Source organism: Pteropus vampyrus, unplaced genomic scaffold, assembly GCF_000151845.1.
Source record: "Pteropus vampyrus isolate Shadow unplaced genomic scaffold, Pvam_2.0 Scaffold7, whole genome shotgun sequence".
NCBI lineage: Eukaryota > Metazoa > Chordata > Mammalia > Chiroptera > Pteropodidae > Pteropus > Pteropus vampyrus.
Window position 1 is genome coordinate 9,730,363 of NW_011888788.1, and position 12,280 is coordinate 9,742,642.

General features: G+C 33.6%; 1 protein-coding gene across 1 annotated transcript in view; it reads right to left on the reverse strand.

The window, feature by feature from the left end:
- Window positions 1–12,280, reverse strand: part of ESF1 (ESF1 nucleolar pre-rRNA processing protein homolog) — a 60,087-nt gene that overhangs the window by 26,753 nt on the left and 21,054 nt on the right. The window contains exon 9 of the mRNA XM_011370314.2: window positions 11,155–11,316. Within this exon, the coding sequence (XP_011368616.1) occupies window positions 11,155–11,316 (162 nt within the window). The remainder of the gene's footprint in view (window positions 1–11,154; window positions 11,317–12,280) is intronic.

Consider the following 12,280-nt stretch of genomic DNA (forward strand, 5'->3'; position numbering starts at 1 on the left):
CTAGAGCCACATCTGCCTCCTTACTGTTCTTGGACAGATCAGAAATGCTTCTCCCTCAGGGCTTTTGCATTTATTGTTTCCTCTACCTGAAATGCTCTTTCCTAGAATAACATATAGTGTGTACTGTCCTTTCTATTAGGCTTCTGTGCATATGGCACTTTCTTAATGAGCCTTCCCTCACTGCCCTATTTAAATCGCTACCTGCTCTTACCCTTGAATCTCCTATTCCCTTGAAGCCTTTTTCTTTTTGTTACCTATTTATTTGTTTACGAACTCTCCTTCTCTCCCCTCCTCCAACCCACAAACACTAAAACATAGGGCCCCATGAAGGCCTGGACCTTTCTCCATTTTGTTCAGTGCTCTATTTTCAGAGAAAAGAACAGAGCCTGGCAAACACAGAAGGAATTCAAATATTTGAGAACAACACACAAAGTAAAACCATAATGAGCTACTGTAATTACTTATATAATCAACTGGCAAAAACTGAAAAGCCTGACAATATCAATCAATGGTGAGGATAAAGAGCTATGGGAACTCACATTAGTACTTAGAGTAAAAAGGTACAAGCACCTGGGAAAACGATTCGGCATGACCTTCTCAAGGTAATTATGCACGTGTTCCACAATCAAGAAATTCTACATATATCTAAGAAATTCTATATATACTTAGGTGACAAATCCAAGAATATTCACAAAGGCACTGTTTACAACAGCAATAAACTACAATAACTGGTAACAGAATAAATACGTTCTGATATATCTATAATGGATTTCTATGTAGCAGTGAAAATCTTCATGTATGGATACAGGTAACTCTCAAAAACAGAATGTTAATAACAAAAAAGCGAATGATAAAATAATCATAAAAGATGCTTTTATAAAGCTCCAAATTAATAAAATGTAGATATAGACTGTTTAGGGATACATGCATATATGATAAGCTATTATAATAGAGGGGATAACTAAAATGAAATACAGTTTCATTGTTTGCTCTGATGGAAGGGGGTGAAAATGGGGAGTCTCATCAGGGACTGCAGACATTAGTCATGTTATTTCTTAAACTGGGTGCACAGGTGTTCATTTTATTATTGCTATTTAAGCTGTATATATACATGTATTTACCTTTTGTATCTATGGGGTTTTTTCCCCACAACCTAAAAAAAAAAAAGTAGTGATATTTTCTGACACAAGCCCTCTATTCTCTATGATCACAGTAAACTATTAATACTATCCCAACTTTCATTATTAGCGGGTTCCAACCTATACACTGTATTTGAAAAATCTACTTGTAAATTTGTGGCTTGAAACTCAGGGGTGCCTGATTGTTCTCCTCCCTGGAAGAGTTTCCGACTATACAAGCTATTAATATAAGAACATTGTGAGACTGAAGTATAACCAAAACAGCATTTCTAAGTCAATTAATGAAAAAAACTTTCTTTATAAAAATAAGAGGAAATAAAAAAAACTTCAACCTCCCTAGCATTTCAATATTGATCAACCTTTCAAACTAGAAATTCAATATGAGGTTATTATGTTATCCATATAGCAAAACATCAGAAAGAGCCTAAAACACAACATTAAGAGACCGATTCATAACTTATAAACCGAAAATCAATGGAATGTGATGCAGGCATCACGATTATAAAGATTATTTAGAAACGTGTAGTGCTTGCAGAAAGTAATGTGTAAAACTCAATGTGTTATAGCTAAAACATGGAAGCAACCCAACTGTCTGTCAATGGATGAGTTGACAAAGTCACACACACACAAAATGAAATATTATTCAGCCTTAAAAAGGAAGGAAATTTTGACATATGTTACAATATGGATTTCCCTTGCTAAGTGAAATAAGCCAATCACAAAAGGAACTGTATGATTCTACTTACATGAAATACTTAGAACAGTAAAATCATAGAGACAGAAAGTAGAATGGTTGCTGCCAGGAACTGGGGGGAGAGGGAATGAAGAGTTATTATTCAATGGATACAGAGATTCAGTTTTGCAAAGATAAAAGAGTACTGGAGATTGATGATGGTTATGGTTTAACAATATGAATGTACCTAATACCACTAACCTATACACTAACAATGGTTAAAACAGTAAATTTTGTTATGTATATTTTAACACAATGAAAAAAATTGGGGAAAAAATGAACGTGTTAAAGTGGTAAACTTGAAGTTATATAACTTTCCAATTTTAGGGAAAAAAGAACAGCAATAATGAAATCGCCCAAAGTTAAGTTGTCTGAGTGAATTCTGTCAGACTAACACATGGAACGAGTGTAGAAAAATGATATATTGCTAGCCAGGCAGTTAGTATATAGAATGATGACATGAGACAATCTCAAATAGAATAGGCAAAAGTTCTGCTTTAAAGGCCAAAGTATTCACAACTTCAAACAAATCAACACAGCTGTGGGCTATGGGAAACAATACATGAAGCAAGCTCTCTCTTCTTGAACTGACTTCAGGCAGATTGTAAATCTAAGGCAAAGTCAAAAAAAGTACTACTGTCTGGAAATAGTAGCTACAGATGCAAAAAGTACAACTGACGTGATACGTGTGCAGAAAGGGAAGTACCACATTAACAGAAGTATCCTAGATGCTTGCAACCAGAAGCTCTTATCAATATACATATTTAATTTGGATCCTAAAACAGCAGACCAATTAACCTGAAACTTCATAAGTATAGAAATTTTAGTACTACTAGTATAAAAGTATCCTGTTTTTGCTTTAGAATTCTTTTAAGCTTCTTGGGAAAACTTTTTTTTAAATTAAATCTTAGTATTATTTAGACAATAATCTTTAAAATAATCCAGGAAATTCTGAGACATTTACTGGCAACTCTAGGGAGAAAATGTGCTAGCAACGTTTTTAGACAACTCTAGTGGCTGCTTCTTGTTTTTTATTATACATTCCACAAATGATTCAATAAAAAAAAATTTTTTTGCATAGGAAATTTCTGCTTGTTACCTTACAAAGCCCTTATAGTAAACCTGTTAAGTGGATGATTCAAGCAAGGAGTGCATACCCAAGTTTTAAAATTCTAGCCAATTACCAGTTGTGTACAAGCTATGCTAGTACATACAAACTGGTTTCCTCCCCATCACCAAAATATGAAGCAAACGGCAAATTCTTTTAGATTATTTTAAATTAGGGTTTTCCACTTAATGTTCTTCTCTACATTCAACTGGAAATTTTAAACATCTGGTTATTTTAAAAGTTCTGACCAAAAAAACATTTTTGTGACTATATTTCAAATAATGGATACATTGGCAATAAATGGAAATACAGATATGGCCAAAAGTAAAATGAACAGGTTTTGAGATGTCTAAAATTAAAATGTTTGAAACTGGGCTGCCTAGCAAAATGAATGCACACTGATTCAAAGAATTTTATTTCTGAATAAATAATAAATACAATGGCCATAGATACATGTCTCTGTGTTTAAGCTTCTCAGTGAGACACCAAACAGAGGAATGGAGGTGGAATAAAGGAGGGAAAAAAGGAAGACAAGAATTAAGAGCAGATACCAGAATAAAAATAGAATTACAACTGTAGAGTAGAGGAAAGAGTAAGTAGAGTGAGGAAGAACTGCAACACCATCTCCTGCCTCACCGAGTGGGAGTCAAGAAAGGACTCCTCTTGCAGAGTGAGACAGCAAGAGGAGTGGAATCCTTGGGTCTCTTCTGGCTTCTATGCCTCCTTTGAGAGTAAGTATCCAGCTTTGGGTGTTGCTGACAAGATTTCTCCCACAACAACCACAGTCTCACTATTATACCAGTAAGACCATCAGCACTAATCTCATTATGCTCTCTATCCCTATTTAAATCTGTCACCACAAGAAGTCTAGGACCTACAAGTCATCCCTTCCCTAAGAAGATGCTGAACATTTCCCATCCTTTCTCAACACATTAGTTGGTCCTAATCGGTCATTAATAGCCATTAACAAAATCCTCTTTATACGTTCGCTTGCTAATTTGAAACTCACTGAAATCTGATTCTCCTCTAGAGACACTGCTTTTTTGTACCCCTTTAAGGTGGTGAATTTTTCTCTCCCATAGTCTGTCCTTGCTACTCACTGCCAAGTCTAGTCCACTGACTGGCCCTCCTCCCTAAAGCCCCCAACTTTGAAAATCATGTTACTAGACCATACCACCTAATACTCTCTTTACTGTAGATATCTAATGACTCTAGTCACTCCCCTCATTTCTTGAAGAGCTAAGCTTTGGCTCCCTGCTGCTCTCTCCAATACTAGCCCTGTCATAACTCTTGGTGATTTCAATGTCCACACAGATAACCCCCTTCCACTGCTCTAGGCCTCACAATTCACTGACTTCCTATTATTCTATATTCTACCTTATCCCAGAATCATAACTAGAACATGTCATTATTCAAAACTGCAATCTCACCACAATCAGCCACTAGCTCCGATCTTCCCATTTTATTCTCTAGTACCCCCAAGGCTAACAATTCCTCTGTCTTATAGAGACTTACAATCTATCAATCTTTTCCCTTTTCCCTCATCCCTCACCCTCAACATACATACCTTCGTTTCCTTCCTAACCCAACAAAGATATCACGGTCCATCATTATAATTACTCTCTTGCCCTCAATCCCCTTGCCTCTCTCTTGCTTGGTCATATTTGAGAAAACTTCTAGTTTGTTTTAATCCAACTCTCCTCTTACTCCATGCTTACACTACACCACTAAATGTGGTTAATTATGTTGATCCATCTTACTGAATTTGAAGTGCACACTTACTGTTGCTCAGCAAAACTATTAAATATCCCTCTATGCCACTCAGACAACTATGTCATCTGTTTTTAAACCTTCACCTCCTTCTTTATCCCCCTCAGCTGATAACTTTACATCCTATTTCACTAAGAAAACACAAGTAAATATAAGAGTACCACAAGCTCCCACCACTATTTCTACTCATGTATTTTTTGCTTTTTTCTCTCGTTACAATGGATGAAATGTCCACGCACATCTATCGAAGGCCAATCTCTCTGCCTGTGCAAAATTATTTCAAATCCTTTTGCCTACTATAGAATGTTGTTCTCTGCATCATCATTTTTTTTCGGTCTCTGGTGGATCGTTCCCAGAAGTCTATAGCATGCCATTACTTTTCCCATATTAAAGAAAAATCCTCTCTTGATCTCACTTTCCCCTCCAGTTCTTCTCCTATTCCTCTGTGACCCATTATAGGAAAACTCAAGATCTGTCAATCTACAAGTTCGTAATAAATTAAAAAAGGCGTGGGGAGAAAGCTCTACTAGTATTAGTTAGCAATGCTAGGCTAATAAATGTAGAAGGAATGATAAACATAGAAAATCAGCATTTTGCAACCAACGATAACAGACTCAAGCAAGTGATCACCAATGAATTTTAATGCCACCAGATAAACTGTTGAGAAACAGGATATCCACATACCCCACAAATTACTTATCAATTATAAAGGAAAAAGTGTGCCTTTACAATGGGAAAAATCAGATGGACACTGTCTTAACTGAGTGAGCAAAGTTAACAGCACAAATAATGGGACAAACTGACATCATGTGTCTCTTAATGAGGCAATGGAAAATATACAACTTCATTTATGAAGAATTCTTGCAAAAAGTTTTTGCCTGAATTGTGAGGAAACAATCAGACAAATTCAAATTGTGGGTATTATTTAAGCCAACTAGAGTAGACGCTTTAAAACTGACTTGATCCTGGATCAGGAAAGAATTTAAAAAATATTGTTAGAATCAGTGAGAAATTTGACTATTATTTTATCAATATTAAATTCTCCTAGTGTGATAATGGCATTGTTCATATAGAAGAATGTCTTTGTACATGTTGAAGTATTTTTAGGAATGAAGTGTCATGATGCCTGCAACTTTCTAACAGTCACATATTTTAGAAAAAGGACTTGTCTGTACTTGTGTCTTTGATTCTATTCCTCATACTCTCTTGAACCCACCTTATTCTCATCCTCCCCATTCCACCGAAATTGTTCAATAGCACTACATTGCTAAATATAATGGTCATTTTTAATCTATATTTTATTGACCCATCTTCTCACTGAAATGTTTTGTTCACTTGGCTGTCTGGATACCCTGTACCCCAAATTTCCTTCAGTATTTCTGGTAGCTTCTTCCCAGCTGCCTTTAGATGGTCCCCGCTCACCTCCTCAACCTCTAAATGCTAAAGTATCCCAGGGATCAGTTTTGAAACTCTTCTCTTTTATATCTGTAAGCACTCCTTTAGTATTATTCACTTTCAGAAATCTATAAAATGAAGATTCCTAAATTTATATAATTGGCTCTGACCTCTTCCCTGAAATCTAAACTGTATACCCAAACTGTCTCCTTGGTATGTCTATTTCAATATCTAAATTTAACATGTGACCAAAAGAGAATTTTTGAGGTTCTCCTGCAAACTTTTACTCACAACCTTTACTATTTCAGGATTATTGCAATAGTCTCTTGACTGATCTCCCCAATTTTGTCCTGGCCTTCCACTTTAATCTACTCTCAAGATAGCAGCCAGAGTGATCCTATTAAAAACAAATCAGATCCTCTTCTTATTGTATCTATATGAGCTGATGGATGTTACCTAAACTTACTGCAGTAATCATTTCACAATATATTTAAGTTGAACCATTATACTATACACCTTAAGATTTTACAGTGATGTATGTCAATTATATCTCAATAAAACTGGAAAAAAATAAGTCAGATCTGATCGTTCCTCAGCTCAAACACTCCAATGGCTTCTCATCTCACTCAGAGAACAAGTTTGAGCCCTTAACATGGTCTACAAGACCTTCATGATCTGGCACCATATTACGTCCCTGACCTCATCTATTATTCTCCACATCACTCACTCCAGTAACACTGTTCTTGCTATTCCTCAAACACAATAGATAAGTTACAGCTTCAAAGCCATTCATTTGCTATTTCCTCTGCTCCCACATTTTTTTCTGCATGTTTCACTCCCTGATCTCTACTTCCTTTATTCTCTGCTCAAATATTGTTCTTACTAGAGAGTCATCTATTTCCTCTTCACCAGAATTTAGGATTTATGAGGTCAGGATTTGTATGTTTGATTTTCATGGTATCTAGAATAGTTCTTGGCAGATAGTAGGTGCTCAATAAGTATATGAAGAAAAGTTGAGGTACTGAAGGATGTTGAATAGAAAAAAGATCAGCCATTCTTTTCACCAGTGTGTATTAAACCAGAGATAACTAAGAAAGAAGTCTTTTATCACATCTTATCTTTTCAGATTATAAACAAATGTTCATATTCTGTATTAAATTTCAAAGATATTATTTATGTACCACTTGTACTTTGACAAAAAATTATTAGATTAATTTAACTATTAATATAGGAGAGGTCAGTATATATGAGATAAAACGAATTATGCGTCACCTATGTACATATGTGCATACACACACACACACACACACACACAAATTCCCTAATGAGGCACATTCATTGATGAAGGCCCAATATGCTAATTATATGCATTACTTTCTCTACTCATCAGAGTGAGTCAGGAAGGATATCTTTTTAGCAATACACTGAGATGGGAAATAATACTCAGTGTACACCAAAATAATGAATTGTGGCTTTAAAAAAAATCTTATAACACAACAATTTAAATTATTTATAATCCTAATTAACAAGATTATATTATCACAGTTCCATAATGAACCAGACTATCAATAGAAAGAGTAGTTTGCTCTAGTTGTTATGTCCATGTACCTGTTATCTGCCTCTCCTAATATTGACCCTTAAAAATTTGAACACTTGATGTTACTATACTGTATAATCCAATGTAAAAAGACAGAAAGTTTAAATGGTCTAAGTTAAAATTTATTTTAAAAACCAAACCATACTCTAACAAGTATCAGTGATTAAGAGTACTTATTTTTCTAAATAGCTTAATATTTTAGAAATTCAAGCCACAGGAAAAAACAATGAATGATATAGTATGATCTCATACTGACCCTCTGTGGTTTACTGAAGTATAACATCACAAAAGTGCTGAGGTTCAATGTAATTATTACTGGGAACACACATTTTTAAGACACAAATCCAACAAAATACACATATGACATGGATAGTACTGTAGCTTATAAGGTACCTTTATAAATACTCAGATTAAGCAAAGAAGGTATTATTAATCTTACTTGCCAAATAAGTAAACTGAGGTCCAGAAAGATGAGGTCATTTATTTGATTTTAACATGTCTAGTATGTAAAAGATCCTTTACATTTACACATGCACGTGTGTGCACTCATGTGCACATACATGCCAAAGATTCATAAGAAACAACAGCCTACCTGAGACCTTCAGAAGTATTACAGTGAATGACTTAAAAATGCATTATATATCAGAATATCAATTTTCTTCCATTCAACTAACAGTAAAAAATATATACACAATATTGATAACTCCAAGAAACTGGCACTTCTTTTCACTGTTGAAAGCACTATAAGCTGGTACAACCCTTTTGAGAAGAAATTTGGCAATAATCTCAAGACATGAAATGCCCTTTCCTAGCAATTCCATTTCTGGGAAGCTATCCTATGAAAATAATTCAAAATATGGAAAAAGCGATGGATTATTTATAACATCCAAGATGCTTGGCATCTGAGATTTAAACTCGTAGTTTTAACAGCCTGTAAGAGAACCAGAGGCTGATCCACAGCATATGTAAAGTTGCTATGTAAGTGAGGAAGTCATGTAACTAACTAGTAAGTGAGCCTAACTGCCAGCATTAGTTTCTCCTTGTGGTCTCTACTAGTTTACCATGCATAGAGACAGTTCTAAAATGGGGGTAAAAAAATCATCTTTGTTAAAAAATTGTTTTAAAAAGAAAAAGTCCCTAAAATAGCAAGCTAATTATTTGGCTGGTGATGAAAGTGAAGAGATCTAAGAAAATACTAATATTTGTGAGTTTGGAATCAGTAACAGCCTTAGGTCACATTTCTTTTCAATGCCATAGGTCTATTGTAGTGAAAAATTAGAAACATGATTAAGTCTTCAACAACAGAGAAATGATCAATTAAATCACAATCTATTTAATCACTCAGTGGCTGAATAAGGGTAATAGAATTACAGGTGATAATCTTTCTTTACATTCCAAAATATTTTATACAACACTAATATTACAGCCACAAATAAAAGAGTCAAGATAAAAATGTACTGCTAAATAGAAGAGAGAACAGTTCTCAATTCATTTCATGAAGTCAGGATTATCCTAATACCAAAAACTGAAGATACCATAAGAAATGAAAACTATAGACAAATATTCCTCATTAACACAGGTGCAAAATCTTTTAACAAAATATTACTAAATTGAGCCTAGAAGTATGTAAAAAGGACAATACACCATGACCAAGAGAGGTTTACGCCAGGAAAACTGTAGTGCTGAAATCTTCCAGTTACAGCCACAAGTGTACATATTACTTTTTGGTATTTGCACTATATAACTGTGTTAAGAAAGACAAAGGTTAGACCTGGTCCACTCAATGCAACTCAAATATTTGCCATAAAAGTTCTTAATCAAGTTAATTTTAAATTTGCTTTCTCAGTCAACTGAATATCTCAACTGTAAATAGGTTCATTTAAAATATCTTCTTTCAATAAGCTCATTGTAAGATTATAATTAAGCTACGATTACAACATATTTGACTTTAAAGATAGAATTCAACATTTCTTGAAAAATAAAATCAAGGACCTCAAGGAAAAAGTTTCTTCACAAACATCCCTGAATGGTATGATCATACTGCCTTATTGTGAGACTTACTGAAAAAGGGTACTCAAACCCTACAAGCAGGGTTTGTGCTCTTTTGCTGGACAATTCTAACAATATAGAGGATTCCACTTTGTATTAATTGAAATCTATTTTCTTTCAACTTTTATCCACAGACAAAAGTACTGATTTCTGAGGTAATAAGAGTGATTATGTCTTTATTTACATAGTTAACCTGTAAGTACTTGAAAATAACTATTAAGTCATTTTTTAAGCTTTTCTTATTCAGGCTGAGTTCTCTCAACCACTGTACATATGATAACGCTACCAACCTTCATTTTTCTTGCTATCACATCGTGCAGAAGCCAAACATTTAAAATAAATGGGTTACAAGATAGCACTGCATTCTTATAGAAATATGCAAGACATGTGTCTACCCTAATAAATTTACTACAATAGACAATTCGCAAATATTAAAATATGCTGTTTTTTCCCCAAATGAAAAGCACTTTTGCAAACACGTGTTTTACTCTCAGTGCAAAAACATACTAGTTGTAAGAAACAGATATAATTGAATATAGAACACTTAATTTTTAAGCGATAGAGTTACAAGTATTTAGTATTCTTTCATCTAGAGGCTAAAAGAACTGAATCTTTGTCAAAAACTATATATAGCTTTAAAAGACATACATATATGTAAAAAGCAGTAATCCGCAAAAATAATAGTTTGCAAAGGTACATCCTGATTTGCCCAGTCAGGATTGTTAAAAAAAAATGCAAATACTATAAAACAATCCTCATTTATCCTAACTTTTATCTTTGTTTAGCTTTGACATGGTTTTAATTAGCATTGCACTACTCTAAAAAAAGTTGTTGAATGGTTCAAGGCAGCTATAAAAATCACTTACTGTGCTATACTTCTTTGAGTAGTAACAACAAAATTGAGATGGAAAACTATATATTACACATTTTGTGTTAGTGAAATCTCACTACTTAAGGTCTAGTAGGGGTTATGGGTGAAAAAGTCCACTTATGAATTATATATTTTGAAAAAAGTTTAATGACTTTAGAATGCATGGTACCTGGATTCAAGTTTCTATATCCTGAGAATAATGGAATCAAACCTAGGAAAGGTTTACTTTCATAAATGGACAGGAATAATTTGTAGTTAGTAAATCAAAGAAACCAAGAAAAAGCTGGCAAGAGTCAAAACACTAGTCCCTAAGTTAATTAAATGATATATGCAAATACCGTGTTAACTTCTTCCCAAAACATTCCTGAAAAATAAGATTTTTAAAGTTTATGTTTGCAAAAAAGAGAATCTTCTTTTTTTACATCTAAAATGCACTCAACATCCTAAAATAAAGAAAAACAGATGAACATTTAGTTAATATCTAATTCTTACCTGGAACCCACTTAATTTCCATTTCCATTTCATTTTCTTTGCCTTTCTTTTCTTTTTCTTGGACAATTTGCAAAAGTTGCCTATATTTAGCAATTTGTTCTTCGTCATCTTTCTGACTTTTTTTTGTTTTCCCATCTTCTTCTACACTGATTCCATCATCACCTAACAAAAAACAATTTTAATACACAGAAATAATTCACATCTAACTCATATTTAAATCTTACAGTCAATACAGCATCCTCCTAAAAGATGTTGTCAGACATACTGTAATAATAGAGTATCATAATCAGACTTAAACTCTTAACATTAAATGAATTGAATCAAAGACTAAGGTCTTGTTTATGATAAAAATTAGTTGTAATGTGAGTTAGCACTGTCGCAGTAGTATATTTGGAAATCTCCCTTTTATTAAAATTCATATTTCAAAATAATTACATAGTCATTTAACATCCCTGAACTTCTGTTCTCTATAAGGCAGCAGGAATGACATTTTATCCTCCACCATCTACTACAGAGGTATTAAAATGTATGGTCACTAAAAGGAGGCTAGCCATTGTTGGGATGCATTTAATATATGGATTTAACTGTTCATGAAGAGACAGATAAAGGAAGTTGCTTGTAATCCAAAGCAAAGAATAATGAGTCTTTTCCATTTGATGGTGAGCGAGTATGCTTACTCTTAGGATCTCACTTAATACATTAAGAATAAAAAATGAATAAATTAGCAATTCATTCAATTAATTTCCTTGTGTGGAAAAATATTCATTTTCACTTCCTAATTTTATAAAAATAATTAGAACACAAAGAAACAAAATTCATGGGCAACAAATACCTAAGAAAACTAATACGTGAAAAAGTTTGTTTGCTCTATATTTCCACTGTAATTCTCCAAGGCAAAAATATAAATTAAGAACCCAAGTTTTAGTGCAAAACATACAGACTTACTGAACTGACTAAATGTCCCAGTAAAGAAAAATTTAGAAGTAGCATAAAGAATACACTCTCTTCTAGGAATTATGGCTATCTAGTCACTAAAAATGTTTGCCATTATTAAGCATTTAGCTGTGAAACATCAATGTTAACAGACTGTCCTTACAGCTTAAAAAAGGTGATATGGAAAAAAGAT